At 46.2% G+C, this 27,729-nt stretch overlaps 1 protein-coding gene across 2 annotated transcripts in view; it reads right to left on the bottom strand.

Annotated features, from left to right (window-relative positions):
* LOC142466601 (charged multivesicular body protein 3) overlaps positions 1-23,239 on the bottom strand; it is a 56,148-nt gene extending 32,909 nt beyond the window's left edge. The window contains exons 1-4 of one of the 2 annotated variants that reach the window (XM_075571810.1): positions 21,994-23,239; positions 11,664-11,803; positions 5,494-5,609; positions 1,280-4,073 (exon numbers count right to left, since the gene is read on the bottom strand). In XM_075571810.1, the coding sequence (XP_075427925.1) occupies positions 2,510-4,073; positions 5,494-5,609; positions 11,664-11,803; positions 21,994-22,219 (2,046 nt within the window). In that variant the 5' untranslated portion in view covers positions 22,220-23,239 and the 3' untranslated portion in view covers positions 1,280-2,509. Of the gene's footprint in view, positions 1-1,279; positions 4,074-5,493; positions 5,610-11,663; positions 11,804-21,993 lie in introns of those variants that run through there. The other variant, XM_075571837.1, reaches the window with a different exon arrangement.
* Between the last annotated feature and the right edge of the window lie 4,490 nt (positions 23,240-27,729).

The following is a 27,729-nucleotide window of genomic DNA, read 5'->3' on the forward strand; positions in this document are numbered from 1 at the left end:
TGCAGGAAAGATTAGCTCCGATTAAATGAATGGGACTGCAATATTCTGCAGCACAGGGAAGTGGCTTCACAGCGCACAGAGTAAGAGCCCCTGGCCTCGCCAACTGGAAGCTCGCAGTTCATTCGAGTCATTTGTGACGCTGCCTTTTATGCAGGGGGTAAAACAAAATACGGGTGAGGGGGAAAGTTGAGAATTTAGGCAGGAATCCCTTCAATTATTTATTCAAAACTACAAAAGAACATTATATTGGTTGTAAAAGTAGTAATGGACAGAAATCCTTTAGACCAGTGGTAGGTAAGATGACCTGGTTCAAAAACCCTCAAAAGGGCCATACATACATACATACATACATACATACATACATACATACATACATACATACATACATACATACATACATACACGGCTATTTCCGTTTTAGGCCGAGTCCATACAAGGACAGGCTGTGCTGAGGCGTGCGGACGCTCAACGCTGAGCCCCTGCATCTTCAATGAGGATGCCTTGAGAGGGGGCTCGCGCGAGCGTCCGCAGGCGTGCGGAGGCTTTGGAGTTTTCAGCCGAGCGCCAAGCTGTTTTTCAGCGCGCTGTCGGCTGAAAACCTCCAATGAGAGTGGGGCTGCGTCAACGTCACGGCGCCGTGACGTCGACGTCAGTGCGTCGCGGGCGATTGGCCCAGCGACGTCACTGCCCCGCCTCCCTCAGTCTCCCCCCACCCCCGATCGCGGACGCTGGCTCGCCTGTATGTGCGTGGAATTGCACAGCTTCTGCAGGCGAGCCTCAGCGTCCGCACGATTCAGCCCGGCTCCCCCCCTCTATGGCCCGGGCCTTATACATACATACATACTGCACAGGCAGAAGGGACATTGCAGCCGTGTCCATGAGCTTCTCTCCTCCCGCCAGCTTCTTAATGCCGGCACACTGATGAATACTGTCCCACTCGTCTCCTCACACTGGGAATGAGTAATTAGCAAAGGTCATTAGGCTGCACAGGGAGTGGGAAGAAGCTACATCCACACCTGCAACATCTCCACTCCCTCTGCACTGGGGAGAGAGCAGCGTCGGAGTAACCAGCGGACGAGGGCTGCCAGTTGCCCACCAATGCTTTACATTGATACATTCAAAAAGTTTAGGGTTTATCTTTTGGCAAAACCCCACCGGCAGCTCTGCTTTAATAAACAGAGCGTCGCAGAACACAGCTTGAAAATAGCTTGCTTTTCTCACAAAATGTATTTAATGTCGTTTTGGAAAGAAGAAAATGTGCCCTTTCAGTCACGCAATGTCAGTGCTGCACATAGCATTACTTTAATCACAAATGTGTAAGTATTGAGCAACAGGTAATGTAATCATAGGTTTTAATCATTGTTACATGCCAAACTAAGTCAGTTCTGCAGTCTCCTCTAAAATAAAGGTAGTGTATGGTCGCACTAGTTGGAGTTGCCCAATTAAGAGACTTGATACACTCCTTAATACCCATTGATCTTGCTGGTGATCTTTAATTTTAATATCCACAATGTTGGTAAAGTCCAATGCAAAATGAGGCAAGAACAGTCACTTGCGTCCATTCATAATTTAACCTTATTCTTATATCAGGGTTTCCCACCCTTGCTTTGGACTAGGAGTGGCCAAATACAGTCCTCAAGGGCCACTAACATGTCAGGTTTTCAGGATATCCCTGCTTCAGCACAGCTGGCTCAATCAGTGGCTCAGTCAACAACTGAGCCACTTGTTCTGAACCAGCGATATCCTGAAAATCTGACCTGTTTGTGGCCCTTGGGGACCAGTTTTGGCCACCCCACTATTATCAATGCCTTATGCAAGGACCCAAACATTAATAGAGCAGTTGGTAAAGGGCACATAAGTTACTCGTCCCTACTTATGTAAAAAGTGAAGCCCCTAATAACTTGTAATATGAAACCACGTAGCAAGCCGACCTTAGAACTTGTGTCATTCTTAGGACAGGAGACACATTTTTGTATCCCTTACAAAAAGGACTTTGTTGGCAAGTTCAAACACTGACTCTCTGTTCCCAAAATGGTTCTATTTCTGCAACTCTTAAACAATGAGCTTTCATTGCTGCGTAAAAACTCACTGTGGGAAAAATAGAAGATTACAACGTAAATAACACTTCACCAGCTCTTCATTTTCCAGACTAAATAAATCTCGACCACGTACCTACATAAAAACGTTTTAAACACTGCAAGACGTATGTAGTCTCCTCTGCAAATGAACGATAAAATAATCAACAGCCAATTTACGCAATCTTAAAATGTAGACTTAGATAGGAAAATAATTGGTGGAAATCATAAAAATGTTTTTTTTTTCTTTTTCTTACATATGCAATCATACTTGACACACAAGGCAACAACATGTGTTAATTATCAACATCAACAAAGTATGTATTAGTTGATTGTATTAACATATAAACTGGACGTTAAACCACTGAAGTTGCTAAAACTTAGATACAAGCAGTTACAAGCTAGAAAGCTTACGGGCTGAAACAAACTCAGGGCTATGATGGGGCGTTACTGGAGAAAGATTGTGGGCGCGCATAGTGTTTCTTTTTGTACGATGCCCAGCGGCACACCGGGCAGCAATGTCTCCCTCCGGCCAGCCACATTACAATGCAATTTTGGTGAAACACATGATTACACGGTAAACCCATCAGCAAAGAACCATTTTCAAAATTCTCTAAACACACAACACATTCTGTACAGTGCAACATGTTATCTGGCCAGGCAGACCAGTCTGGTTCCATGGTGTCATTAGTGCTACATGACCCATATGAGGCGATTTTATTTTCACAGTTCCTTTCTTTACTGGAACATGAGCAAGTCTGGCCAGTGCAATTTGATGCAGGTTCCCTTGTGCAGCGAGTGGGACTAACTTCATCTTCGGATATTTCTCTTTCGCCTGGAAGACTGTCTTTGTTCTCAAGTTCTGAGTCGCTATCGCTTTCCTGTGATCCTTCCGATATTTCCTCTTCTGCATGGACACTGGGACACTGGAACTGCCAGGTTGGTAGGTTTCTTATGTAATCCGTTGGTATTAGAGGATGGAGCCATAAGTCCGGAAACGCCAGTCGCTCGAGGAACAGATCTGGGTCTTCATCCCAGTCGAAGTCAATGGGAAAGTGGTGAAAAGAAGCAATTGGGTGGAACAGGTAGCTGGTGTACCAATCCCAAAGGCTGGACAACCACTCCAAGTTGTTTGCGTTCACTTCATCAGCATTGTTGTTGCGACGTCTCTTCTTTTCAAAGTAATCAATGAGCAAGCCATGACCGAGATAAGTGCCGAGAAAGAGTGCAGGGTGTGAAGAATAGAACACCCAATCTGCCCTCACCCATGAAGCCAAGGTGGTTGTATTGGAATAACGAAGAAATTTTAAACTATACTCGTAAAAGCTATCAAGGTAAGGTAGCTGCAGAAACCCCAACACAGGTAGCCAGGAAATAATCAACAGGGAATTGTACGTCCCTAAAGTGCTTATGAGGACCACAAATCGTTTTATGGTCGCTCCTTGAGTGATAAACAGGTCCATCCAGGCCATCAGGTTAACCAAAACCAAGCTTAAAAGAAACAAATCATTGACTTCTGGTTGCAATGAGCGCAAAAATGAATCCATGGCACGGAGGGATATGTACTCTCCTGTATTATTCCCATACTTGTATATTCCCTCGGGCGTCTTAAGAACATAGGACGGTGTCCTTAATATGCCAATTTCTGCCATGTAACTTGTGTTATCCCAGTTTTCGACGTTAACAAAAATGAACTCTACTCTGCCAGTAAACTTGACGCTTAGCGCAGAGAAGAAAGCTGGGGGCTGATCGAGGTTTGCAAACAGGAACAGCTTGACCCTGTACTGGTCACTTCTGTTCCATTCGTCTCTGAGATCTTCTGAATTGTAAATGGTCTTGATCCGTGAAGCAGCGTGGGCAGTTATCCACTTGAAAATGTGCTCGGTTTCAATTTTGCGCCCGCTGTACTCCTTAAGCATCACGTTCCCCTTTGAAGTGCTGGTTTGGGGCACGGACATGATGAGCGTTGATCTGATCCATCCTCTCTTCCTGCAGTATCTGGTAATAAGAAACAAATACATGAGCCGTCTTATAGCATGCAGAATTGGGACAGCCTACACAGACTACACATCATATCCCAAATTACGCAGAATATATCTGTTTTCGGAGGTTTTAATGGCAAAGTTGGTACAGTATATCCCAAAATACCCCAACATATCACACCAGAGGGAACAATGAAGCCTGCTACAAATGGATGGATGTCACTGTATGACTGCACTTTTTGACGCCTGGTGTCGGAGTCTTCCAACATACCACACATGAGATTTGGCAGCCATATTGTTTCCCAAGGAGAGGCTTTAAAAACAGTAAGTATCCTGGGAAACAGGAGCTGAAAGTACTAGCTCACTAGGTATGATCCCCCAGTTCCAATTGCATGTGTAAAAAAACAAAATAATGCCCACCCTATCTAACCTGCCGTTTAGAGCTGAATGGCACTATCTCCAGCTCCAGGGACCTCCCCCGTTCAGAAGATACTTACTGGTGAAGTTACTGATATTACGTCCTGTGTTTTTTTTTTTAAGGGGATTTAGATAGCCATCTAATAGCAAACCACAACAGATGGAGGTTGCAGCTGCCTAGTGGCCCAAGATTTGGCAGCCGGGTGGTCTCCAGAGCTGAAAATAGTAGCGTTCGGCTCAGGGGCCCCAGTTCCCAAACAATAATAAAAAATAAAAAAATAGGGAGCAGGGGGAGATGCTCCTTTAAATTAAAACTATTAATAGTTATATTAAAATCAAAACTTTTTAAATACACCCCCCCTCCCGCTGCTATAATGAAATGCCCCCCCTCACAGCCAGAGGCATAAATGACATCACAAGAAATGAGGGCAGAGAGATGCAGAACACTGAACATGGCAGCACGCAGAGATAAGCAGTGAAAGCCATTGCTTGGGCTAATTTACCCGGATTATTGATTAATATTAGCCCTTTGTTGTTCTATTCAGCGTACACAGTGATTACCTTGTATGAAAACATTCAAATTATCGGCTTTCCTTAATTGGGGTGTAGTCTGCCTTGAACATTACCGGAAAAACTATCCCTCAGCACAATTAAAATGGTAATTACGGGGGGATGTAATTCCTGACATTGTTGAATAGAAAGTAAACAAGTTAAACAATTAGGAATCACTACACAGACAAGTCAGTCAATGCCAGATGGGCCAGCAAATAAACAAAAAGGTCCTGATACTTTAGTGCAGTGGTGGACAACTCCAATCCTCAAGATCCACCAACAGGTCAGGTTAAAGACATCTCTGCTTCAGCACAGGTGGCTCAATTAGTGGTTCAGTCAATGACTGGGCAGGGAAACCTGACCGGTTGATGGCCCTTGAGGACTGGAGTTGGCCACCCCTGTATTAGTGGATCTACATTTTGGTCCTACTCGGGGACCTTCATCAAGACAGTTTGGGAGATACCCACCTGGGATCACTCGAGCAGTTGAACGTGCCCGTGCGTATGCCAAAACTGGACACCTTTTTCACCATCTTCTCCCAGTGCTCTCTGCTCACAAGAGGACTCTTGTCGTTTGCCACGACCTGCAAGGCAAAGAGGGCGCTCAATTAATGAAACGGCTGCTAGTGTGCAACAGAGAAACAATAAAAGAATCTGTGTTACTGTATGTAACTCCTCCGTTTCCCTGAAGAGCCTTTGCAAATTACCTCATCTTTTTCATGGTGATTATGTATACTGGATAACACACATTGTACACTGCCTGATAATCAATATGGTGAGAAGTGGGGAAAGACGTAGTTAATGCTTACACTTGAAGTTTTTTCATTAGTAACTGTACATTACCCCACTACAATGCGAATAGCATAATACTGTATTGACAGATCTTCAATGGTGATAAAGTAAGTAAGTGATTCAGTAGCAATCTTGCCCCAAGTCGGCTTCTGTCCACTGCCAATCGTGGGGCCATCCATACGAGCCCGGCGCCGGTACTCTGAACTTGAGGAGCAATGCACAGAACATGCAGCAGGGAGAGACGCTACTTCAAGCCTATTAATAAAGCATATTTGTATATCTCGTGAGTTTATTACTTATGGAAAGCACCATTGAATATTTGACAATACAGCATTATGCTATTAGCGTTTTTGTGCGTTTGTCTTATCTTATTTACTACAGAGCTAATAATAATAATAATAGCATGTTCTTGTATAGCGCTGCTAGTTGTACGCATTTTGCAGTCCCTGCCCCGTGGAGCTTACAATCTATGGGGGTTTTTTTGTGCTTGAGGCACAGGGAGATAAAGTGACTTGCCCAAGGTCACAGTCAGTGTCGTTACTCACTGAGCCACTCCTTCTCCCTAATCAGAGCTGGAAGAAAAGCATCCCTTATCCAGACGAGCCACTAGCAGAGATTTCCCCTCTACAGAAGGAGAAAACCTTTGGGAAGTTACACAATGGCAACACGTTCTGAGAACGGTTTCACTGGTATTTATTTATCAAGGACTTTAGGTACTGGACTTGATTTTTTAGTGACTTGATCAGAACCAGTGCAGGTATGTATGTATGTATGTATGTATGTATGTATGTATGTATGTATGTATGTACTGTATGTATGTATGTATGTACTGTATGTACTGTATGTACTGTATGTACTGTATGTATGTATGTATGTCTTTTATTTATAAATCCTATACATCTAAGACGATTCTTTAGAGCAGGGGTGTGCAAACTGGAGGGCGAGATTTTTTTGGGGGGGCGCACAGCGGTTACAGAGGCCATGCACTTTTCTCCAAAGCATTTAAATTAAATGTCAGGTAGCGCGCAAGGCCTCTGCGTTTATAGAAGGCGCGCGACGGAGCGCATGGCGTCGCGCGCCTGTCGCAAGAGCGATCTCTGCACGGTGATCCAAGGCGACGTGGCCATGACGTGAGGCTGGTTAGCCCTCATTAACACAACCAATCACGTGACCCGGCCGTCGCGCGACAAAATCAAATTTTTCTGTCGCCTCAAAATTCTGCCGGGCAGTCGCTCTTCATCGCGCGCGCTCACTATGGCCGGCCCTATAGAGCTGCTGCACTTTGTTCGCGCCGCGCGCCATTGCTCGCACTATGGACGCAGCCCAACTTACTTACCTTGGCTTCGATGGCAACGCGGCGTCAAATGAAGCCGCGGGCCACGTGGCGTCACATAACCCTGCGGCGTCACTTGACGCCGGTTCCTAGGTAAGGGGGGACGAGAGCACTAGGGCCGAGAAGGCAGGGGGGCGCAGCGCAGAAAGTTGCACACCCCTGCTTTAGAGTACCTCTGATACAGAGCAATAATGGTGTCAGATAGACTGGTTTGGGATGGCCGGTTTATGGTTGCTATAGACCGGACTCACTTCTGTAGCCACGTAGTGGCCGTGGGACGCCTATATAATGCGGAGTCACAAGTCCGTTAGACAACTGTTGCCTCCAGCTGTTGATAAACAGACTCGTTAGTGGTCATGCAGGATTCCACGTCGGGTCACATAACAGGGCAATGGGGGCACACCCTATAGTAATAAGCAGTGTCTGGTGCTGCGCGTAGTCTGGCCAAGAAAATAATGCCCTTTCTCAAGGTCTTTAGGGACGGGAATGTCCGTGGTGGTGTGTGCGTGTATGATACAGCTACTTCCGCTACCTATTAGTGTGTGGCTGGGAACACCGCACTATTTGTTCATGTTTCCATATTGGGGCCTTCAGACAATTCCAATAAGCGGTAAAGTGCGGCCTTTTGCCTTCCTATAATCCTGAATGCAGAACCTGTTCCCAATGGACATACTGCCAAATAAGCCTGAAAGCGGAGACCTTTTCCGTTGATTCCACCTTTTCTGGGGATGTTCTGAATCAGAGGGTCTCCTAGTGTAGGAATGTGACCGTCCAGCACCCAAATGTCATTAAAGAGGGCATTTTCCCTTTTAGAAGATGGTGGCTGCTTTTTACCTGTGATCCCACAGTTAATAATAATAGCATTTTCTTGTATAGCGCCGCTTGTTTTACATAGCACTTTGCAGAGACATTTTGCAGACACAGGTCCCTGCCCCGTGGAGCTTACAATCTGTTTTTGGTGCCTGAGGCACAGGGAGATAAAGTGACACCAGGCTCCCAGCTTCAAACTCAGTGCCAGTCAGTGTCTTTACTCACTGAGCCGCTCCTTCTCCCACAGTTACTGTGACTTGAACACAGTTTGCTGTCGGTGCCATTTTAAGCTCTGAACAACACTGTTATGCTACATGTGAATATGTTTTGAATCAATGGTACACCAGTGGTAAGGCTGGTGTGATCATACAGCAAACAGTGCAAAAATAAATAATAACATAAGCTCGGCGTCATTGATTGTAAGATATTTGGTGCAGGGATTCTTCATCCTACCATTTGAGGTGCTTGGATAATCCTTAATAAGTGATGAGTAAATTATGGATTCTATATAAATAAGAATACACATGAAAAAATGGGGATTGCAGCTGTTTTGCAGGCCCCTCTGGTCACGAAAGGAAAGGGTTAAAGCGATTTGAAAATATGTTTCAAATAAGAAAGAAATATTCCTACACCAGAGGGACTATACAAAATGACATCTCAAATAAAACGAGATACACCAATATTTCCCTTCCAGGAAACAGGGGCAGTCGTGGACATTCAGACACTGAAAGGGTTACACTGTTGTAGCCCCCTCCTGTTGTATATTGGGCCCCACCCCTCGTTGCTATGGGGATCCAGAAGTCACGCAGGGGTATATAAGGAGGAGAGACTATTCAAAAGGTTAGGTTCCAGGAGTACATGAGGACAGGAGCCTCAGGGACAGTAGATAGGTAATGTTTATAAAGTAATAGTATAGACCAGGCCCCCCTGTTTATTATGTCATAGATAGGGACAGTACGCATTAAGTTAGGATCCCCGAAAGACGAAATGGAGTCCTGAATGAGCAATATAACGGAATACTGCATGCCATAGAGGGACTCAGGGCTCCTGGCGGATCAGCGCTAATATTCCTCAAGCAGTCTGTGTGGAAGTGGCAGTTTCCAATCAGGCACCAGGTCAAGTAAGAAAGACCCGTCAGGATTCCCGTTGGGGCCCAGAGTAATTGGATCAATACCGATGATGGTTCCGAATCAACCAGAGGGGCCGGGTACCACACTTACTGAGAGCAACTAACTCAAAGTACCTTCATTTGAGTGTTTAGAGTGGGCACTGATGGAAGAACTGCATTCCTGTATGTCTAGTATAAGATCCAGTACAACGTTGTTAACCTCTGTATTAACGGTCCCTGTCCACAGGGACACGAATAAATGACTGCTGTACTACAAAAGTTCCTGCCGCCCATTATACAACAACCTTGCTACTGTACCTCATCGCCCAACAGCCTGGATCTAGCAGCCCGAGTTAAGGTAACCCGTGCCGAGTAGCCATTTAATCCACCCCAATGTAATCTCCCTAGAAGCCGGGCAGGTTACACGCACATTTAAGTATGGCCTGCCCTCTAGATCCACAGGAAAGTGACACCCCCTTTTTACAGTCCAATGACCAATAAATTAATACTAATAGTTATAATTGGGTAATGGCTACATGGGATTGTATACTCGGTATAATACACAATGTCACTGTCCCGGTTGAAGATAACCTGGCATAGCTAGGAGAGACAAAGGTGACGGCTTCTACTGCGGAATAAACTTGCTCTGCAATGTGCTGAAGCACACCTGAAGCGGCGGCTTAAAGCAGCCACCCCACAGGAAGCCTGCAGGAGTTTAACGCATGTAATGTTAGTATCTGGCCCTCTGAACATGTCCTGCTCTTAAAAAACAATACATTTCTAGTATTAAAATAATGTGAACCTCCAGCTTCTGCGGTGACCAGAGCACGGGGCCTCTGCAACCGCCCGCGCCCCCCCCCAGAAGAATCTCCCGCCCCCCCCGGGCGGCATGTCCCCCAGTTTGCGCACCGCTGCATTAAGCAGTCAGTTGCACCAGGGGAACGCAATCTTTTTTTTCCCTGCACCCCCCTGCCAGCTGCTGTCCTTTCTCTGCACCCTCTTACCGTAACTCCGGCATCATGTTGCCATGGCAATGTGACGTCACATGATCTTGCGGCGTCATTTGATGCCGCGTTGCCATGGCGACGTGTCTCCAGAACCAAGGTAAGTGCAGTTTACAGAGACCTTCATCGCTTCCCCGGCACTTAAAGCTGCAGTTCAGTCTTTTTTTTTTTTTTTTTAAATTAATTAATTTTTTTACTTCAATAGTTTCATGTGTGCAATCTCTAATTACCTAAAGAACTGTATAGCTGCCGGTCAATTCGTTCTCCATGTATTGATATGTCGAAATTTGGTGACATAATTAGTGAAGGGATCTGTTTATCTTCTGCTTGTCTGTCAAAGGGGTGTGCCAGGGCTTGTGACAGGACATGAAGGGGCGGTGTCTTAGTAAATGGCTGTTAAAATAGAACACAAGAAAATTGGTCTTTCAAAGTTGTTGTTTTAAAAACAGAAAATGCTAAAAGTATTTTTTCTTACTACAGAACTGATTTATTAAAAAACCCACACATGCAGGATATTGACCGAACTGCAGCTTTAATTTAAGTGCCTTATGGAAGCGCGCGGGGCCTCTGTAAACTCCGCGCCCCCCGCAGACAATCTCGCGCCCCCCAGTTTGCACACCGCTGAGTTACACTAATGCTGGTAATGTTTGTTCTGCTGCTTCACAAGAATGTTTTCTTCTGTGTAACCTAGCAAGAGCAACCATGTAAACGCCGACACACCCCTGCTCATCCCCTTCCCCAAGCTACTAATCCTCTGCAGTGTATGAAAGCAAAGCAGAGAAACGGGCCCATGCACTCTCAGGAGTATAACGATCCTGCATGATCATTAATACGATTATGTGTTCCAATGTCACCCAACGTGTTAAAATATAATGAACAGCAACATGGGCAGAGATTGCGTGTATGTATGTTACATACATACATAGATAGATAGATGATACATACATACATGTTTTAGTTATTAGAGGGGCTGTCCAGTCATTTTCAAATGAAGTAATGCACTGCAGCGCGTGTGTGTATGAATATATATATATATATATATATATATATATATATATATAGCAACTGTAAATATTACTGTATGTTCATTTGCATGTCTTAGACAGGTCTGCAACCCTGTCTGTCCCCATTATCGCCCAGCATACAGCGCTTCCACTGCAGCAAGGGATTCTGGGAAATGACATGCAAATGAGCACTCAGTGCCACCTTTTGTCTCAAGCTCATATTACACAAGCAACTATATATATATATATTCCAAATTCCAATCCACAATTCAGTTTTTGCCAATAATGAGGTTTGCTTTGGGACACAGAATAATCATTTTAAAAATACTTATCTATCTTTTTAGTGCGGGAAACATACTTTTTCGATGGCTTTTATTAAAGCAGTATAGTCACCTGTCGTCTTCAACTTATGTTACTCTATGGACATTTGTTTTGTTTTTTTTTCCCAACCTCATCTGATATGCAACTATGTAACCTTGGGGTACAAGAGCCTTTCAGACAGTAAAGATGCCTTTCCAAATGTCATGAGAAGTAAAAGGTTTAACCCGAAACACTTTCACAAATGAATAGCAACGTTTCCTCAGTACCTGCACCAGCCAGATCCCATCTTTTGTGTCTTCCACGAGCTCATAAAAGTGCATTTCACCACTGAAATTGGTGCTGGACACAGATTCTGAGGCCTCCTCTTCCTTCAAGGCGGAGTACAGCTCACCTTCCATGAGGTCTCCTGAAACACAGAACAATACAATTAAGTGATGGGAGGAATGACACCACTAATGATTACTACAAAACACATTCTGATGCATGTTTTATTAGTGGTGATGGTGGTTATTACATACATACATATATATATATATATATATATATATATATATATATATATATATATATATATATATATATATATATATATATATATCCATCACACATATATTCATCACTGACGCTTTCTACTGGCTGACAGGAAATGCAAATCTCTCAAGAACGGGGAAGGGAATACAGAAATCAAAATAGTGCGATTCAGCTCCGGGAAACTCCATGATCCTCAATCGGGAGAACAAAAACTAAATCTGGGAGAAAGTTTGTCACTTCAACCCCTGTGTTTCTGAAGGGGTCTGTAGGGCATTGCTGTAAGAAGATTACATGTGGTTGTAGTCGTTCTGGCAGTGGAGTTAACTAGATACAGAAGATGCCAGACCAGTAATAAGGGGCATTAAAACTTCATTCTGCCAGGAGCACCATGTAGACGCCCTGCCCAAAACAGTACATAATGGATGGAAAGCCTTCTATAGCTAGAGGTGAAACGGAGCCAGGCACTAGAGGACTGCAACGTCATCAGCACACCATTTTGCTGCTGTCATTGTTAGCAACAGACGGGAGACAAGGTTTGTATACCAACTTGTGGACAATTAGTGGCATACGTAGAAGTGAAGGGATGTGCAACAGTGTCACACTTCACTTTGTAAACATTTGCCTGAATTTTAGGAAATTCACACAGGGGAAAAAAAAAAAAGAGTCTGGTGAGCTTTTTCTCATTTTTATCAACAATAAAAAAAAATGTTTTTCCAATGTATGAATTCTACCAGCATTCCCAGAGAAGAGCAGATTCGATGTAGTTATGATACTTTTTAGCAGACCAACATTACAGTTCTTCATAGATGAAATGATAGAGTGCAGAGATATTGAAACCTCATAGGCAGCACAGTTAGAAGGAAACATTTATATCCCAAAGCGATGAGTTGGGGTGGAGATGAACTCTGTAGGGAGCCTTCGAGTGGAGTGCTGAGAAGATTAGCATAAATTAGCAGGAGCTAATAGGTGTCAGAGGACGATGAATAACGGGCGTCTCACCTTCTCTAAACGGTGACGCGGGAAGTTGATTAAATGTTACCGTAGGCAAGAAGATTAGCAAACCCCAAGTCACAGCAAAAATTGCCACATTCACAAAACGAAAAAAAATAGGACTTTCACGTCATGAGACATGAAGAAGGTTAGAGAGGATTTGCCCATCTCTAAGTAGTAGTAGCGATGAGATCCATAGGGTTAAAGAAACCTTCCTGCTATAGACACCTGCACTGGAAAGCGTCAGGCCGCGCTTATGGTGCCGGCGACGCGACAAAACGAATGTATTGCCGCCGTCGCGTGCTCTTATAGTAGAAGCGACGCAATGGCGCGACAGCTTGGTCGTGATCGATGGAAGTCAAGTCAACTTGATTTTTCCAGCGACCGCAGCGTGACGTCACCGTCGCTGGCACTATAAGCGCAGAATAATGAAGCTAGCACCCACTTTACTATTTCAACATATCTTGCCATATTTGGCTTGTTATAATGCATGCATCAGCATCATGGTATAGTTCCATCTACACAGATACCTACCAATCAGCAGCTGAGTATACAGCACCAATGTTTTGGAGACAAGCCATTGCAATGATAATTGTACGTAAGGAATAATTTTGGTTTATCAGGACTATTGTAATATATGCCTCTGCACTTAAACTACACTATTACAGTACTAATGCAGCACCTGAGTGTAACCAAGTACCTTTGAATTATCTGCATTCCTTTAAAACTGCAGTTCAAGCAATATCCTACGTGTTTTTTAAATAAATCAGTTCTGCACGATGAGAAAATACTTGTAGCATTTAAAGAAAACTATTTTTTTTAATGTATTCTAATGTAGCCAGCATTTTTTGTTTCTATAGAAACCATTTACACAGTCACACCCCCTTTCTCTTCTGAGACAGGCACTGACTCTTGAGCCCTGCCCTCTCTCTAGCAGTGCACCAATTGTATCTAGTGGCTGCCTGGTCACATGATCTTCCACACAGAACTTTGCATCCTGGGTACTCGTGAAGCCCTAACAGTGAATTAAATAACCCCCGATTCGGCAATAGATTACAGGAGAACGGATCGATCAGCAACTTAGCTAATCACTTGTCAGTGTGCAAATTGTATTGATGCACATATTGACGGAAAAAAAATGTAATTAAAATGGCAGCTTGATCTGCAACTTGAACCACTTGGTGCTTTTCATGTTTTGGATCAGCTGGATGGATACATTGTTACAATGTGCAGCTTTCAATTTCCTGGGACATATAGGACCCGTTCTGAAACAGATCTTCTTTTGAACAATGAAAGAATAATAGCTTTTCTAACACTGTATTAAAAGCCCCATTCATGTCCAACACAGACGGCACACACAGTATTGTACTTTGAGTATTGCATTTTTCCTTTTTTTGTGTCCCAATACAGTTCACTGTCAAATTCTCTAGCAGTTTTCAATTAGAAATGATGAATCATGCTTCATAACGGAGGCAAAATAATGGCACCTTCCTAAGGCCGCGCTTATAGTGCCGGTGATGTCGCCCGAAAACAAATGCATTGTCGCCGCCGCCGCGTGCGCTTATAGTAAGCGCGACGGCGACAAAGCGACGCGGTTTTTGGTAGCCGTAATTATTTGATTTTTCAGGGGCTGTCACCTCATGTGACAGCCCCTGAACCAATCAGGAGCCTGGTCGCCTGCGACGCCGCCGCAAAGAGAAATACAACTTTCGCTTGCGGCGACGGGTGACATCACGCGTCGCCCGCACTATAGGCGCGGCCTAAACCTTGCTGCTGACACTTCCCATTGAGGACTGATACCGTAGCCCATAAAGAGAGCAGTATTAATTGCTAATGTGGTGGACTGACATACGCTTTTTGGAGTTGGAGTTGGGCTTACACCTGTAAACTATTGATACTTATAGTAGCTGGCACTGTACCCATAAAGCAAGGTGTAGGCGTGATAATAACAAGTAAATATGTCCAAGACAGCAGAGTTTGGGCACCACGAACACATGTAAACACGTGCAGGCACTGAACCTGAAACATGCCCAGGCAGGTACTCATGTCCTGTGGCTGCCGGAGCATGTGTATATTGTGTCACTATGCTTGCCCCAAACATGCTCAGGCAGCCACCTGACGTCGCCCGCGTGAAGCGGTGCGGTTTTTGGACATGCTACACGCGCCACCGGGGGGCGTGTCTAGGGGGGGCGTAACAGTGACGTCACAGAGCTGGTTTGCCCTCATTGGGCGAACCGCTCACGTGACCTGCCCGTCGCGCCAAGAAATCAGTTTCAACCGATTCCGTGCGCAACGCGCGCCCCCTCCGGCTGCCGACCACGTGGTCTCTGGGCGTGATCAATGTCTTAAGGTGTCCGCGGGGTCTGCGGCAGCATGGACTTAGCCTTATATAGATAGGTAGCACCAGAATGAAGGACAAACATGTCTCGACAATGAGGTACACGCCTGGGCATCTCCACTGTGACAAGTGGCACAAGCCGAGCACCTACTGCACATGTACAGGAAGTCAAAGAGAACACGCATGCCTTAAACATGTTCCTACAGAAACGTGCAAGAACCACAACCACAAGCATACATGTCCAGGCAACTTGGAGCATGCAGATGTATAGACACGCCAGAGACATACACATGTCCAGGTGTCATGGTAATATACAGAGCTGTCTATACAAGAAGCGGAATACACGACTAATATTTCGTATGATGGAGTGACAAAGGAAAGAGAAGAATCCCCGTCTCATATAAAGCAGAATTTTACTTCGTCTATTCATATTTATCACATGTTATTGTTATTTCACAATGCACCACAATATATGTTGAAGATATACTGCTTTGGTTTTATGGTTCACGTTATGAAAATTCTTCTTTTTTCTCCCTCCTACATACTTTATTTTCATCTAGCACCTTATAGCAGCAATCACCCCCAGAAGCCTATATACATGCAACTCCCATAATGTTACTATCTTTATCATCATTTGCCTAATCTCTAGACTCTGGGATTACCATGGTAACCTTTCGACTGCATTGGAGTCTGGAGAGAGCTCCATTTAATCCTCCAATACAGTAAATATTGCTAACGTTTATATCTCCTGGACGGAGCATTTATGTCAAAATAAAAACAGCGTTGGAAAGGGCATGAAGTTATCCAAGTAAAATTGGCAATCAGCGCAGACTGCTGCTTTAAGCAAAACAGCCGCTGCAGAAACCATGGAGAATATGCCTTAAGTGTCAAACTGGAGAATTGCTCCAAATGACATCACTTTGTGACTGCCAGGTCTGACTAGCGTTGACTTCTGTTCCTGAGATTTGCACCATATTTATTTATTTATAAAATGTTTTACCAGGAAGTAAAACATTGAGAGCTACCTCTTGTTTTCATGTATCTCCTCGGCACAGAGTTATGACAAATACATGGTTACGTTAAATGAACAGAGTTATACATTATGTATACAAGACATTGCATGCACAGTTAGAGATAATATATGTTATAGGCGTATGCAAAAGTTACAGACCAGATTAAAATGTGAGAGCTTTAGTTTTGAAAGAACTTAGACTGGTGGCGGCTGTGAGAGTCTCGGGTAAAATTGTTCCAATTTTGGGGTGCACGTAAGGAACAAGGTAAACACGCTTCGTACATATGCCACTACAGCAAACTGACGCCGATAAAAATGTTGGCTCCATGTTCTGGAGTAAGTTGCACATCTTGATACCTATCCCCATACTGTATGTATATTGGAAAGGGGTAAGCTGAACTGTAGCGGAAAACATGGTTTGAAACGCAGTGCAAGTGACTTTTACCTAGACTTCGAAATAAGATTGTAAGCTCTTCAGCTCAGTAACCCCTCTGCATCTGTGAACATTCCCGCTACAGAACGGAGGTAACTGCAGCAATATACGAGAAAGACGTGAACTCTTTATAACAGTCGTTGCTAAAGAACTTCTCTGCCTGATTTTGTTCATTGAAAATCTTTGGAAAAAGTTTCTGGTATGGAAAGTATTTCCCATACAAAATATAAACAGCCTACACTTATTTCAATAAATGTATGAAGTAAGTTTAACACAGTTTCACAAAATGTACTAACCAAAATTCTATGGGAAATACCATACCAGAACATATATACTTTAAAAAAGTGTCATTTTTGCCGATGTACTCCCATCATGTATTTGGGTACTATGGGTGCACTGTGGAAGTCTCGCAGTGGCGTTTTTAATAAATAGAAAAAGGATGGACTGGTTCTCCAATATCAAAAGCAGGGATATATTTATTTCACAACAAAACTTTTTCTTGAAAAATGTTCTATTGGGAACCAAGACATCAGACCAATAAAGATATCCCTGATATTGCAGAGCAGGTAGTAAAATAATACAGTATCCGACACTCGTGAATTCAATTGGGGAGACTCATCCAAGTTCAACAATAACACTTTGTTCCCCAACCAGTTTAATCCCCATGGAATTCCACTACCACAGAAAACAAGAAATGCAGGATCTGCCCACGGCTGCAGAAGTTTGTACTTCCAGGAATAATACTGGTGACAGAAAGAGGATGTCCTGCGCAAAAAAACTCCACAGACCCAATGTTTCATGAGGAAATCCTCTAAACAACCTCTTGCAGCTTTTCTTTTTTGGGGTGATCCTTTCTCAACCAGAAATTTGAATGACAAAAAATGGTAACAAAAGCGCACTTAGGTAAGGTATATATATATATATATATAAAAAGCTGTGTGTGCTGTGCACGCGCATAGTAAGTGAAACTTCTTTGACTTTTGTCACAGAAATGGACTTATAACGCGCGTGCTCGGTACACATGTGTCAGTCAGTGTATGTGTCAGTCAGTGAGTATGTATGTGTGTCAGTCAGTGAGTATGTATGTGTGTCAGTCAGAGAGTATGTATGTGTGTCAGTCAGAGAGTATGTATGTGTGTCAGTCAGAGAGTATGTATGTGTGTCAGTCAGAGAGTATGTATGTGTGTCAGTCAGAGAGTATGTATGTGTGTCAGTCAGAGAGTATGTATGTGTGTCAGTCAGAGAGTATGTATGTGTGTCAGCCAGAGAGTATGAATGTGTGTTTGTTTGTGTGTGTGTGTCAGTCAGTGTATGTATCTGTGCCGGTCAGTGTGTGTGTGTGTGTGTGTGTCGGTCAGTGTGTGTATGTGTGTCAGTCAGTGTGTGTATGTGTGTCAGTCAGTGTGTGCATGTGTGTCAGTCAGTGTGTGCATGTGTGTCAGTCAGTGTGTGCATGTGTGTCAGTCAGTGTGTGCATGTGTGTCAGTCAGTGTGTGCATGTGTGTCAGTCAGTGTGTGCATGTGTGTCAGTCAGTGTGTGCATGTGTGTCAGTCAGTGTGTGCATGTGTGTCAGTCAGTGTGTGCATGTGTGTCAGTCAGTGTGTGCATGTGTGTCAGTCAGTGTGTGCATGTGTGTCAGTCAGTGTGTGCATGTGTGTCAGTCAGTGTGTGTGTGTGTGTGTCAGTCAATGTGTGTGTGTGTGTGTGTCAGTCAATGTGTGTGTGTGTGTCAGTGTATGTCTCTCTCTCTGTTGTGTGAATGTCTCTCTGTGTCGGTCAGTGTGTGTATGTGTGTCGGTCAGTGTGTGTATGTGTGTCAGTCAGTGTGTGTATGTGTGTCAGTGTGTGTATGTGTGTCAGTCAGTGTGTGTATGTGTGTCAGTCAGTGTGTGTATGTGTGTCAGTCAGTGTGTGCATGTGTGTCAGTCAGTGTGTGCATGTGTGTCAGTCAGTGTGTGCATGTGTGTCAGTCAGTGTGTGCATGTGTGTCAGTCAGTGTGTGCATGTGTGTCAGTCAGTGTGTGTATGTGTGTCAGTCAGTGTGTGTATGTGTGTCAGTCAGTGTGTGTATGTGTGTCAGTCAGTGTGTGTATGTGTGTCAGTGTGTGTATGTGTGTCAGTCAGTGTGTGCATGTGTGTCAGTCAGTGTGTGCATGTGTGTCAGTCAGTGTGTGCATGTGTGTCAGTCAGTGTGTGCATGTGTGTCAGTCAGTGTGTGTATGTGTGTCAGTCAGTGTGTGTATGTGTGTCAGTGTGTGTATGTGTGTCAGTCAGTGTGTGCATGTGTGTCAGTCAGTGTGTGCATGTGTGTCAGTCAGTGTGTGCATGTGTGTCAGTCAGTGTGTGCATGTGTGTCAGTCAGTGTGTGCATGTGTGTCAGTCAGTGTGTGCATGTGTGTCAGTCAGTGTGTGCATGTGTGTCAGTCAGTGTGTGCGTGTGTGTCAGTCAGTGTTTGTGTGTGTGTGTCAGTCAGTGTGTGTATGTGTGTCAGTCAATGTGTGTGTGTGTGTCAGTGTATGTCTCTCTCTCTGTTGTGTGAATGTCTCTCCGTGTCGGTCAGTGTGTGTATGTGTGTCAGTCAGTGTGCATGCGTATGTGTGTCAGTCAGTGTGCGTGCGTATGTGTGTCAGTCAGTGTGCGTGCGTATGTGTGTCAGTCAGTGTGCGTGCGTATGTGTGTCAGTCAGTGTGCGTATGTGTGTCAGTCAGTGTGCATGCGTATCAGTCAGTGTGCGTGCGTATGTGTGTCAGTCAGTGTGCGTGCGTATGTGTGTGTGTCAGTCAGTGCGCGTGCGTATGTGTGTCAGTCAGTGTGCGTGCGTATCAGTCAGTGTGCGTGCGTTTGTGTGTCAGTCAGTGTGCGTGCGTATGTGTGTCAGTCAGTGTGCGTGCGTATGTGTGTCAGTCAGTGTGCGTGCGTATGTGTGTCAGTCAGTGTGCGTGCGTATCAGTCAGTGTGTGTGTATGTGTGTCAGTCAGTGTGTGTGTGTGTGTGTGTCAGTCGGTGTGTGTGTGTGTGTCAGTCGGTGTGTGTATGTGTGTCAGTCAGTGTGTGTATGTGTGTCAGTCAGTGTGTATGTGTGTCAGTCAGTGTGTATGTGTGTCAGTCAGTGTGTGTGTGTCTCTCTTTCTGTGTGCTGCCCCCTCTCTCCTGACTCCCCCCACCCCAGGCAGAGCTGCGGACCCGCGGCGGCTCTGTCTGAGTCTCTCCTCCCCCCCTCAAAGGCAGGCAGAGCTGCGGACCCGCGGCGGCTCTGTCTGAGTCTCTCCTCCCCCCCACCCACAGGGAGACGCGGCCGCACCGGGCCCGGCGTATGTGAGGGGCAGATACCGTGATTGAGAGCCCCCCCCCTCGGCAGTGCTGCGTGGGAAGCGGCGCACTCAAACCCCCGCTTCCCGCGTTACCGGAGCAGGAGCCGTGAGAGGCGAGAGGGCACGATCACGTGTCTGTGCGCACGTGCGCGGCATATGCTGACAGCGCAGCGGCCGTTAGCGATATCGTCCCGGTTACCTTTCATGATCCCAGGGCTCCTCTCCTCCGCCGGACACAGTGAAGGGGAAGCGGAGGCAGAGAAGAGGGAGGAGAGAGGCTGAGCAGCGGCTCCACCTCTCACAGCCGGACGACTTGCGGAGCTTCCGCCATCTTAGTACACCCACAGCACCGGAAGCTCTGCGCCAGCCATCTTGGTATACCCATGGCAGCGGACATGTGGGGGTAACGGCGGCCGTTAGGAGCGGCGCCGGCGCCTATCGCCGCCGCCACATGTCACAGCAGGTGTGTGGGGGGAGCGGCGCCGGCGCGACACAGCAGGCGTGGGGGGGGGGGGAGCCGTGACGTCACGTCACTACCGTTTCATTTTCGTCTCCATCTCTCCCGTTTTGCCCCATCAGAATAGGTGCCACTAAAGAAGTTTCACTTCAAAAATGTGTGTGTTGAAAGTACAGACAAATCCATTCTCACTTACATATGAGGAAATACAGGCTTGCTTCAGTCATGACCCGCAAGTGAAGGGAGTTCCGTGGCCAAAACGTAAGCAGTGACCCGCGTTGTTGGCAAACAAACATCCAGAAATGGCAGAACTCCAACGGATATGTAGCAGAGAGCCATAAGTGACACCTCTACTGCCCAGGGGATGCCCCTGTATAAGCAGCGTCATTGTGTGAAACGCGTAGGGAATTCTGGGCAGTAGAGACTTCACTTATGTCTCTCCCTTCGTGCTACATATCCGTTGGAGTGCTCCATTCTCTGGGTGTCACCACTTAAGTTTTGGCCACTGAATTCCCCTCACTTGCGGATCATGACTGGAGCCAGTCTGTATTTACTCATATGTAAGGGATCATTTAATTGTCTGTACTTTCAATACGTATGTTTTATACCTTACCTTGATAGGCTTTTGTTTTCATTAATTATATTAATTCAGGAGAATGCAGATATGTTGTAGGTTGTGACACATTTTAGAGGACCAAGGTTCAAGTTCTTCATTAGGTGGAAATAAAGTGTACAGAGATGTTGAAACTTTACAGACCCAGTACACGTGAAGAAGAGAGCTGTCACACAACCCATCACACATACTCAAAGATAAGTGCATGCCTGTGTGCCTAGTAATTAATTACTTCTACAGTGTGGTCAGGCTAAGGTGCCTTGAGGACAGGATTGAGAAACCGTTTCTTCTGACCAAGCTACTACTTCCCACATCAAAAAGGTCTGGGGTAGCTTTTATTAATTTGATTCAAAACTATTCTTCAACAATTCCCTTGCAGAATGCCTAAAAATCTACAGTCGACTAAGAAAAACACGGAGTTAAAAGACAGTGCAGAATTGCATTGGGACTGACCTGTGTATCATGCTTATAATTTCTGTGCCGAGAAAAATTGCAACCTAAGCACATTGGGTCATGTTTACTATGCAGCGCTACTACTTAGGCACCTACCTTAACTAAATTAGTAAATACGGTCATTTAAAAACCCTTTAGGATCATGGGCTGTAAGGTTTCTTTTTTTAACCCACTTAAAGCTGTATGGTGTCTTCCAGTGCCGGAAGGAGTTGCATGGCATAGCACATCTTAGTAAATATGGGCCCAAATGTCCCCATTTTGCACCTAGGAGCGGTCTAGCATTGCAACTACAGTACACATTATATCATAAATGACTCCAAAATTAAACAGCGAGCTCTTTGCCACAAAGATCCATTGTGCTCTATATTATGAAACACTTCCCATCAGCAGCGCCACAAGGTATAAGATGGTGACCCTCACTGTAAGGCGCTTTTTACATGTCCTGACTGATATTACCTGATTTTTCCACCAGCTCCCGGACATCTCTCTTCTCCGGCAGCCCCGAGTACCCCAGACCCCGGCACTCCAGGATAGTCTTCAACTGCTGGAAGCTTAGAGTCACAGGGTCCACCAACTGGCTGACAAAGATGCCCGTCTCGTACCAGACGATGGTCTCAAAAAATCTGGCCAGCACCAAGAGGATCAAGAAATACAGCAGCAGGAAGAACAGCTTCAGCCACATGTTGCCAGTGTTGGGAGGTCTGCAGTGTTCAGTCCTTTGCCTGCCAGGGCACAGGACGAGTGAAAGGGGAAGGGGGAGGCTTATCTACCCTTACCAGGATCCCTCTCTGGGGAGGAGGGGGTGTTATCTAACTCTCCTGGGCACTCACTGGCTAGAGGGGCCTTTCAGATATCACTCATATAGACACAGTCTATCTTATTCTCTACAAAAACAACAGAGGATCCCCATAGCAATGCATCTATGGCTTCACTGAGGAGCTGCACTTGTCACCACTGCCTGAGTGTACGAGTGATCCTGGTGATAGAGTGTATCTGGGCCATTACCAGCTGCAAGGAGGTGATCCCATATAAGTGTGTAGGGCCTGCGCAGTGCTGATGGCAGGAGGCTGTGGTGTTGGAGTGAGAGGAGCAGTTTTGGGGTGAGGAGGGGGCTCTGTGTGAAGTCTCTAGGGGTTGGGGGGGTATGAGAGGCTGAGCTGACAGGTCCGGGTCACAGGACTTCCCCCCCAAAGCTGTCTGATTGGGGTGAATGGGGGAGGGTGGGAGGGGGTCCGGTCAGGAGCTGCGGTGCTGGGGTCTCTTCCTCCCCGGCTGCGGTGAACTGAGGGAAACAGGACTCATCCGCCACTCGTTTCTCCCCTGCTCCGGGAGGCGGGTGTGGTGATGGCTGCTCGTGTCCGGGTGATGGTTGGTTGGGTGTCCGGATGATGTCAGTTCGGGGCCTGGGAGTGTTTACACTTCAGCTGTGCGATAAACACAACGAGTGACGTCCCCACGATCATAGAGAGGCAAGGAGGGAGATAGACAAGACAGGAGAGGGATCATAGAGAGGAGGCGGAGGATAGGCAAGACAGGACAGATGGTCATAGAAAGGCGAAGGAGGGTAGACATGACTGGGATCATGGATGGACAGGGATGGGATCATAGAGAGGAGGATGGACAGGACAGGGATGAGATCATAGAGAGAGAGAGAGGGACAGGACAGGGATCATAGAGAGCAGGATGGACAGGACAGGACAGGGATGGGATCAGTGAGAGGAGGATGGACGGGACAGGGATGAGATCATAGAGAGAGGGACAGGGATGGGATCATAGAGAGGAGTATGGATATGGATGGGATCATAGAGAGGAAGATGGACAGGACAGGGATGGGATCATAGAGAGAGGGACAAGACAGGGATCATAGAGAGCAGGATGGACAGGACAGGGATGGGATCAGTGAGAGGAGGATGGACGGGACAGGGATGAGATCATAGAGAGAGGGACAGGGATGGGATCATAGAGAGGAGTATGGATATGGATGGGATCATAGAGAGGAAGATGGACAGGACAGGGATGGGATCATAGAGAGAGGGACAAGACGGATGGGATCAGTGAGAGGAGGATAGACAGGACAGGGATGGGATCATAGAGGGACAAGACAGGGATGGGATCAGTGAGAGGAGGATGAACAGGACGGGTGGGATCATAGAGAGCAGGAATTACATGTTAACATTCTTTAGAATTATTATCCAACAATTGATGCAGTTTTTGTCATTTGGAAATTGACCGTATTTACTATTTGTTTTTTCTGTGTTCTTCGGTAAAGATGTTTGTTGTGTTATCTCTACATTTGTAACTAACCAAACAGGTTATACTATACCATTGAATGCAGTTTGCGTGATGGGATTGTGGTGTCTTTGCCAATGATAAACCACGAATACTGTAATTGATATATTTATTTTGCTTGATAAATATTGCATTCATAAATGCCAATTGAACAATCTTATCTTTTATTTCAATTGTATTCTCACATCACAATAATTCAACTAAAAAAAAAAAACCTATTACATTCATGTATTCTCCTCCCAAGCAGATTTAAATCCAATAATAGTCCTCTAGAGTGCTGCCTTTTTTTCCTGCTTGGAAGGAGAATATATTGCTTTATGGATTGCGCTGTTGGATGCATGTCGTGCACCAGAGGCCGTTCCAAACATGGGGTCACGTGAGGGCACCTTTTTTCTATACCTATTAGAACCCTCCTTTATGTCGGCTATGCGTTAAAATGATCTCACAATATTCTTTCCAAGAGGGGTTTGCTTACCTGTTTTTGCTCATTAACAGTGGTAACGTGTTGGCACGATTTTATATTTTATATCTATATACATATTGGCCATATTTGCGAAGTAATACTTTACTATAATACACCACCCTGTACTAGGAGACACATTACAACCTATTCCCTTATATAGGCCGAAAGATGTCTCATGGCATAGCACAGCTTAGTAAAGGTGGGCCTTCTTACCTGCTGTTACAATGTATGTTAATGCTTGTTATTTGATTGTTTTTCGTCCCCCCACCCTCTTGTACTGTGCTGCAGAATGTCAGCGCGATGTAAATGATGGTAATAATTGTTACATACGCCCCATAATCATATACAGTGCTATCCCTAACTGTGCATGAAATGTCTGTAAATTGAACGTATAACCTCGGTTCATGTAATGTAACCATGTACAGGATTGTCATAACTCTGTGCCCAGGGCATACTTGAAAACGAGCAGTAACTCTCAATGTATTACTTAAGTAATAATCCCCTCAGAACAGGGCAATTATTGGCCAGTAATGCCCTGTTCTGGGGGGATTATTGCTATTATAGGCTAAATGCAGGCTTATTTTAAATTTTTTTACATTTTTCATGAAAAAAATAGACACTTGTAGTCATTGATTTTGATCAGCATGATCGTCTACATTCTTATGCTTTTACTGCACGTGTTTATTAAAATTAAATTGTGCATACACACAGCCAGGGCCGCCAAACAGAAATCATGGAGCCCAGGACAAATGAAAGAAGCAGCCCCGCCCCCCCGAACCCACAGCGCACTCTCCCCCCGAACCCACAGCGCACTCCCCCCGAACCCACAGCGCACCACGAAAAAATATTTTTTAGCGCGCAACTTTTACTTAACTGTTTTCTTATTGTAATACGGAAAAAAAACATTACAATGCAACCTATTTATTTTTATATTTTCAACAAGACAGGTGACTGCCTGATTGGGTGATAGTGGGTGAGTGACAGTGACTGGGTGAGTGACAGTGACTTGGTGGGTTACAGTGACTGGGTGGGAGACAGTGATTGGATGGGTTAGTGGGTGGGAGACAGTGATTGGGTGGGTTAGTGGGCGGGTGACAGTGACTGATTGGGTGGGTTGAGTGTCTGGGTGGGTGACTTACCTTGACCGGATGGGTGCTGCTTCCTTGCCGCCAGACGCGTATCCCCCCCAGCCCCCGATATCCGCGTGGGAGGTGGGCTCGGGGGGCGCCTGGGAAGTTGGCGGCTGGGGGGGGCGAGACTGGCGGACTGGGGCAGGAGGCGCGGGCGGGGGAAGCTGGGTTGGCGCTTCCCCTCCGTCCCACGTTGGGGGCAGGGTGGGGGAGCGGGCCCACAGGCAGCAGGCCGGACACTCTGCTTGCCCAGCGCATGCGCGCCTGGATCTCGGCTCTGCGCATGCGCAAGGAGAATCGGGGCCATTTTTTTAAAACTTTTTTTTATTTAATTAACTGGCGCAGGGCGGCCAGGCCCCCCTAACTCACGGGGCTCGGGACGCCAGTACCCTTTGTCCCCCCCTGTTGGTGGCCCTGCACACAGCCCCCACCCCTCTATATACAAAACACCCTGCAGTCATTGTCCCCATCTATACACACAAACACTCTGCAACCCCCCCTACACACTCTGCAGGCCACCTCCTATACACCCACAAAACACACTCTTGCAGCCCTCCTCTGTTCACAAAACACACACAGCAGCCCCCCCTTTACAACCAGAAACACACTGCAGCAACCCTGTAAACCCACAAAACTGGAGACACACAAACCTACAAAACACACTGCAGCCCTCCTCCACCCTCTACACCCTCTGAAGACACACACTGCAGCCCCCCTCTACACCCACAAAACACTGCAGACACACACCAACAAAACTGACTGATGCCCCCTCTACATCCACAAAACAAACACCAGCAGCCCCCCCCCCCCCTCTGCACCCACTGCAGACACACGCACACACACACACACCAGCAAAACACTCTGGAGCCCTCCTCCACCCTCTACACCCACAAAACACACACTAAAGACACACTAAAGACACACATCAACAGAACACTTTGTTGCCCCCCTCTAGACCCACAAAATACACAGCAGACTCCTTCCCCTCACTCTCCTGTGTGCGGAGCTCTCTGCAGGCAGGGTGGGGGAGGAGTTAGTGTCTGGCTGCAGGCAGGGTGGGGGAGGAGTCAGTGTCTGGCTGCAGGGAGGGGTGGAGTCAGTGTCTGGCTGCAGGCAGGGAGGGGTGGAGTAAGTGTCTGGCTGCAGGCAGGGAGGGGTGGAGTAAGTGCCTGGCTGCAGGCAGGGAGGGGTGGAGTCAGTGCCTGGCTGCAGGCAGGGTGGGGGAGGAGTCAGTGTCTGGCTGCAGGCAGGGTGGGGGAGGAGTAAGTGCCTGGCTGCAGGCAGGGTGGGGGAGGAGTCAGTGCCTGGCTGCAGGCAGGGTGGGGGAGGAGTCAGTGTCTGGCTGCAGGCAGGGAGGGGGAGGAGTCAGTGCCTGGCTGCAGGCAGGGTGGGGGAGGAGTCAGTGTATGGCTGCAGGCAGGGTGGGGGAGGAGTCAGTGCCTGGCTGCAGGCAGGGTGGGGGAGGAGTCAGTGTATGGCTGCAGGCAGGGTGGGGGAGGAGTCAGTGTATGGCTGCAGGCAGGGTGCGGGAGGAGTCAGTGTATGGTTGCAGGGTGGGGGAGGAGTCAGTGCCTGGTTGCAGGCAGGGTGGGGGAGGAGTCAGTGTATGGCTGCAGGCAGGGTGGGGGAGGAGTCAGTGCCTGGCTGCAGGCAGGGTGGGGGAGGAGTCAGTGTATGGCTGCAGGCAGGGTGGGGGAGGAGTCAGTGTATGGCTGCAGGCAGGGTGGGGGAGGATGATATACCGAGGGGGAGGGGAAGGGAGAGTAGGTGAACCTCTGCTCAGCTAATTAATCAATAGAGTATTGTAGATAAGGTGCTGAACTAAGAATTGTAGTAAGCAATACACCAAAAAGAAAAAAGAACTCAGTAGATAATAGCGCTCAATATCACTAATGTTTTATGGCAATCTTAAAAATATCTTTTAATTAATTGATTTTAAAATAAATGGTGCATGAAACGAGGGTAAGTATTAAAATACATCATGACACTATGTGTCTAGTAGCTGGCACAGAGCCTGAAATAGCAAGTCGCTATCATAGATTAGACCCTTTGTTTAAGGTCTCAAAGTGGCAGTGTAATAGTGTAGAGCATTACTTGAATTCCCCCCTTGGCCAGGGAGAGGAATAAGATGGTGTAGGGCTGTGAATGGTAAGTCTCATCCGATATTGAGGTGAGGTTCTTGCTCTATATAGGAGTAGTCAGGCTTCACTATATATGAGGAATTAACAGATTGCTGCAGCTATGAAATATATCAGTTCTGAACCTCTATAGTGGGGATTCAGATCGCATTATATTGTTTGGCGGACGGAG

This window comes from Ascaphus truei, chromosome 1 (genome assembly GCF_040206685.1).
Source record: "Ascaphus truei isolate aAscTru1 chromosome 1, aAscTru1.hap1, whole genome shotgun sequence".
Classification (NCBI taxonomy): Eukaryota; Metazoa; Chordata; class Amphibia; order Anura; family Ascaphidae; genus Ascaphus; species Ascaphus truei.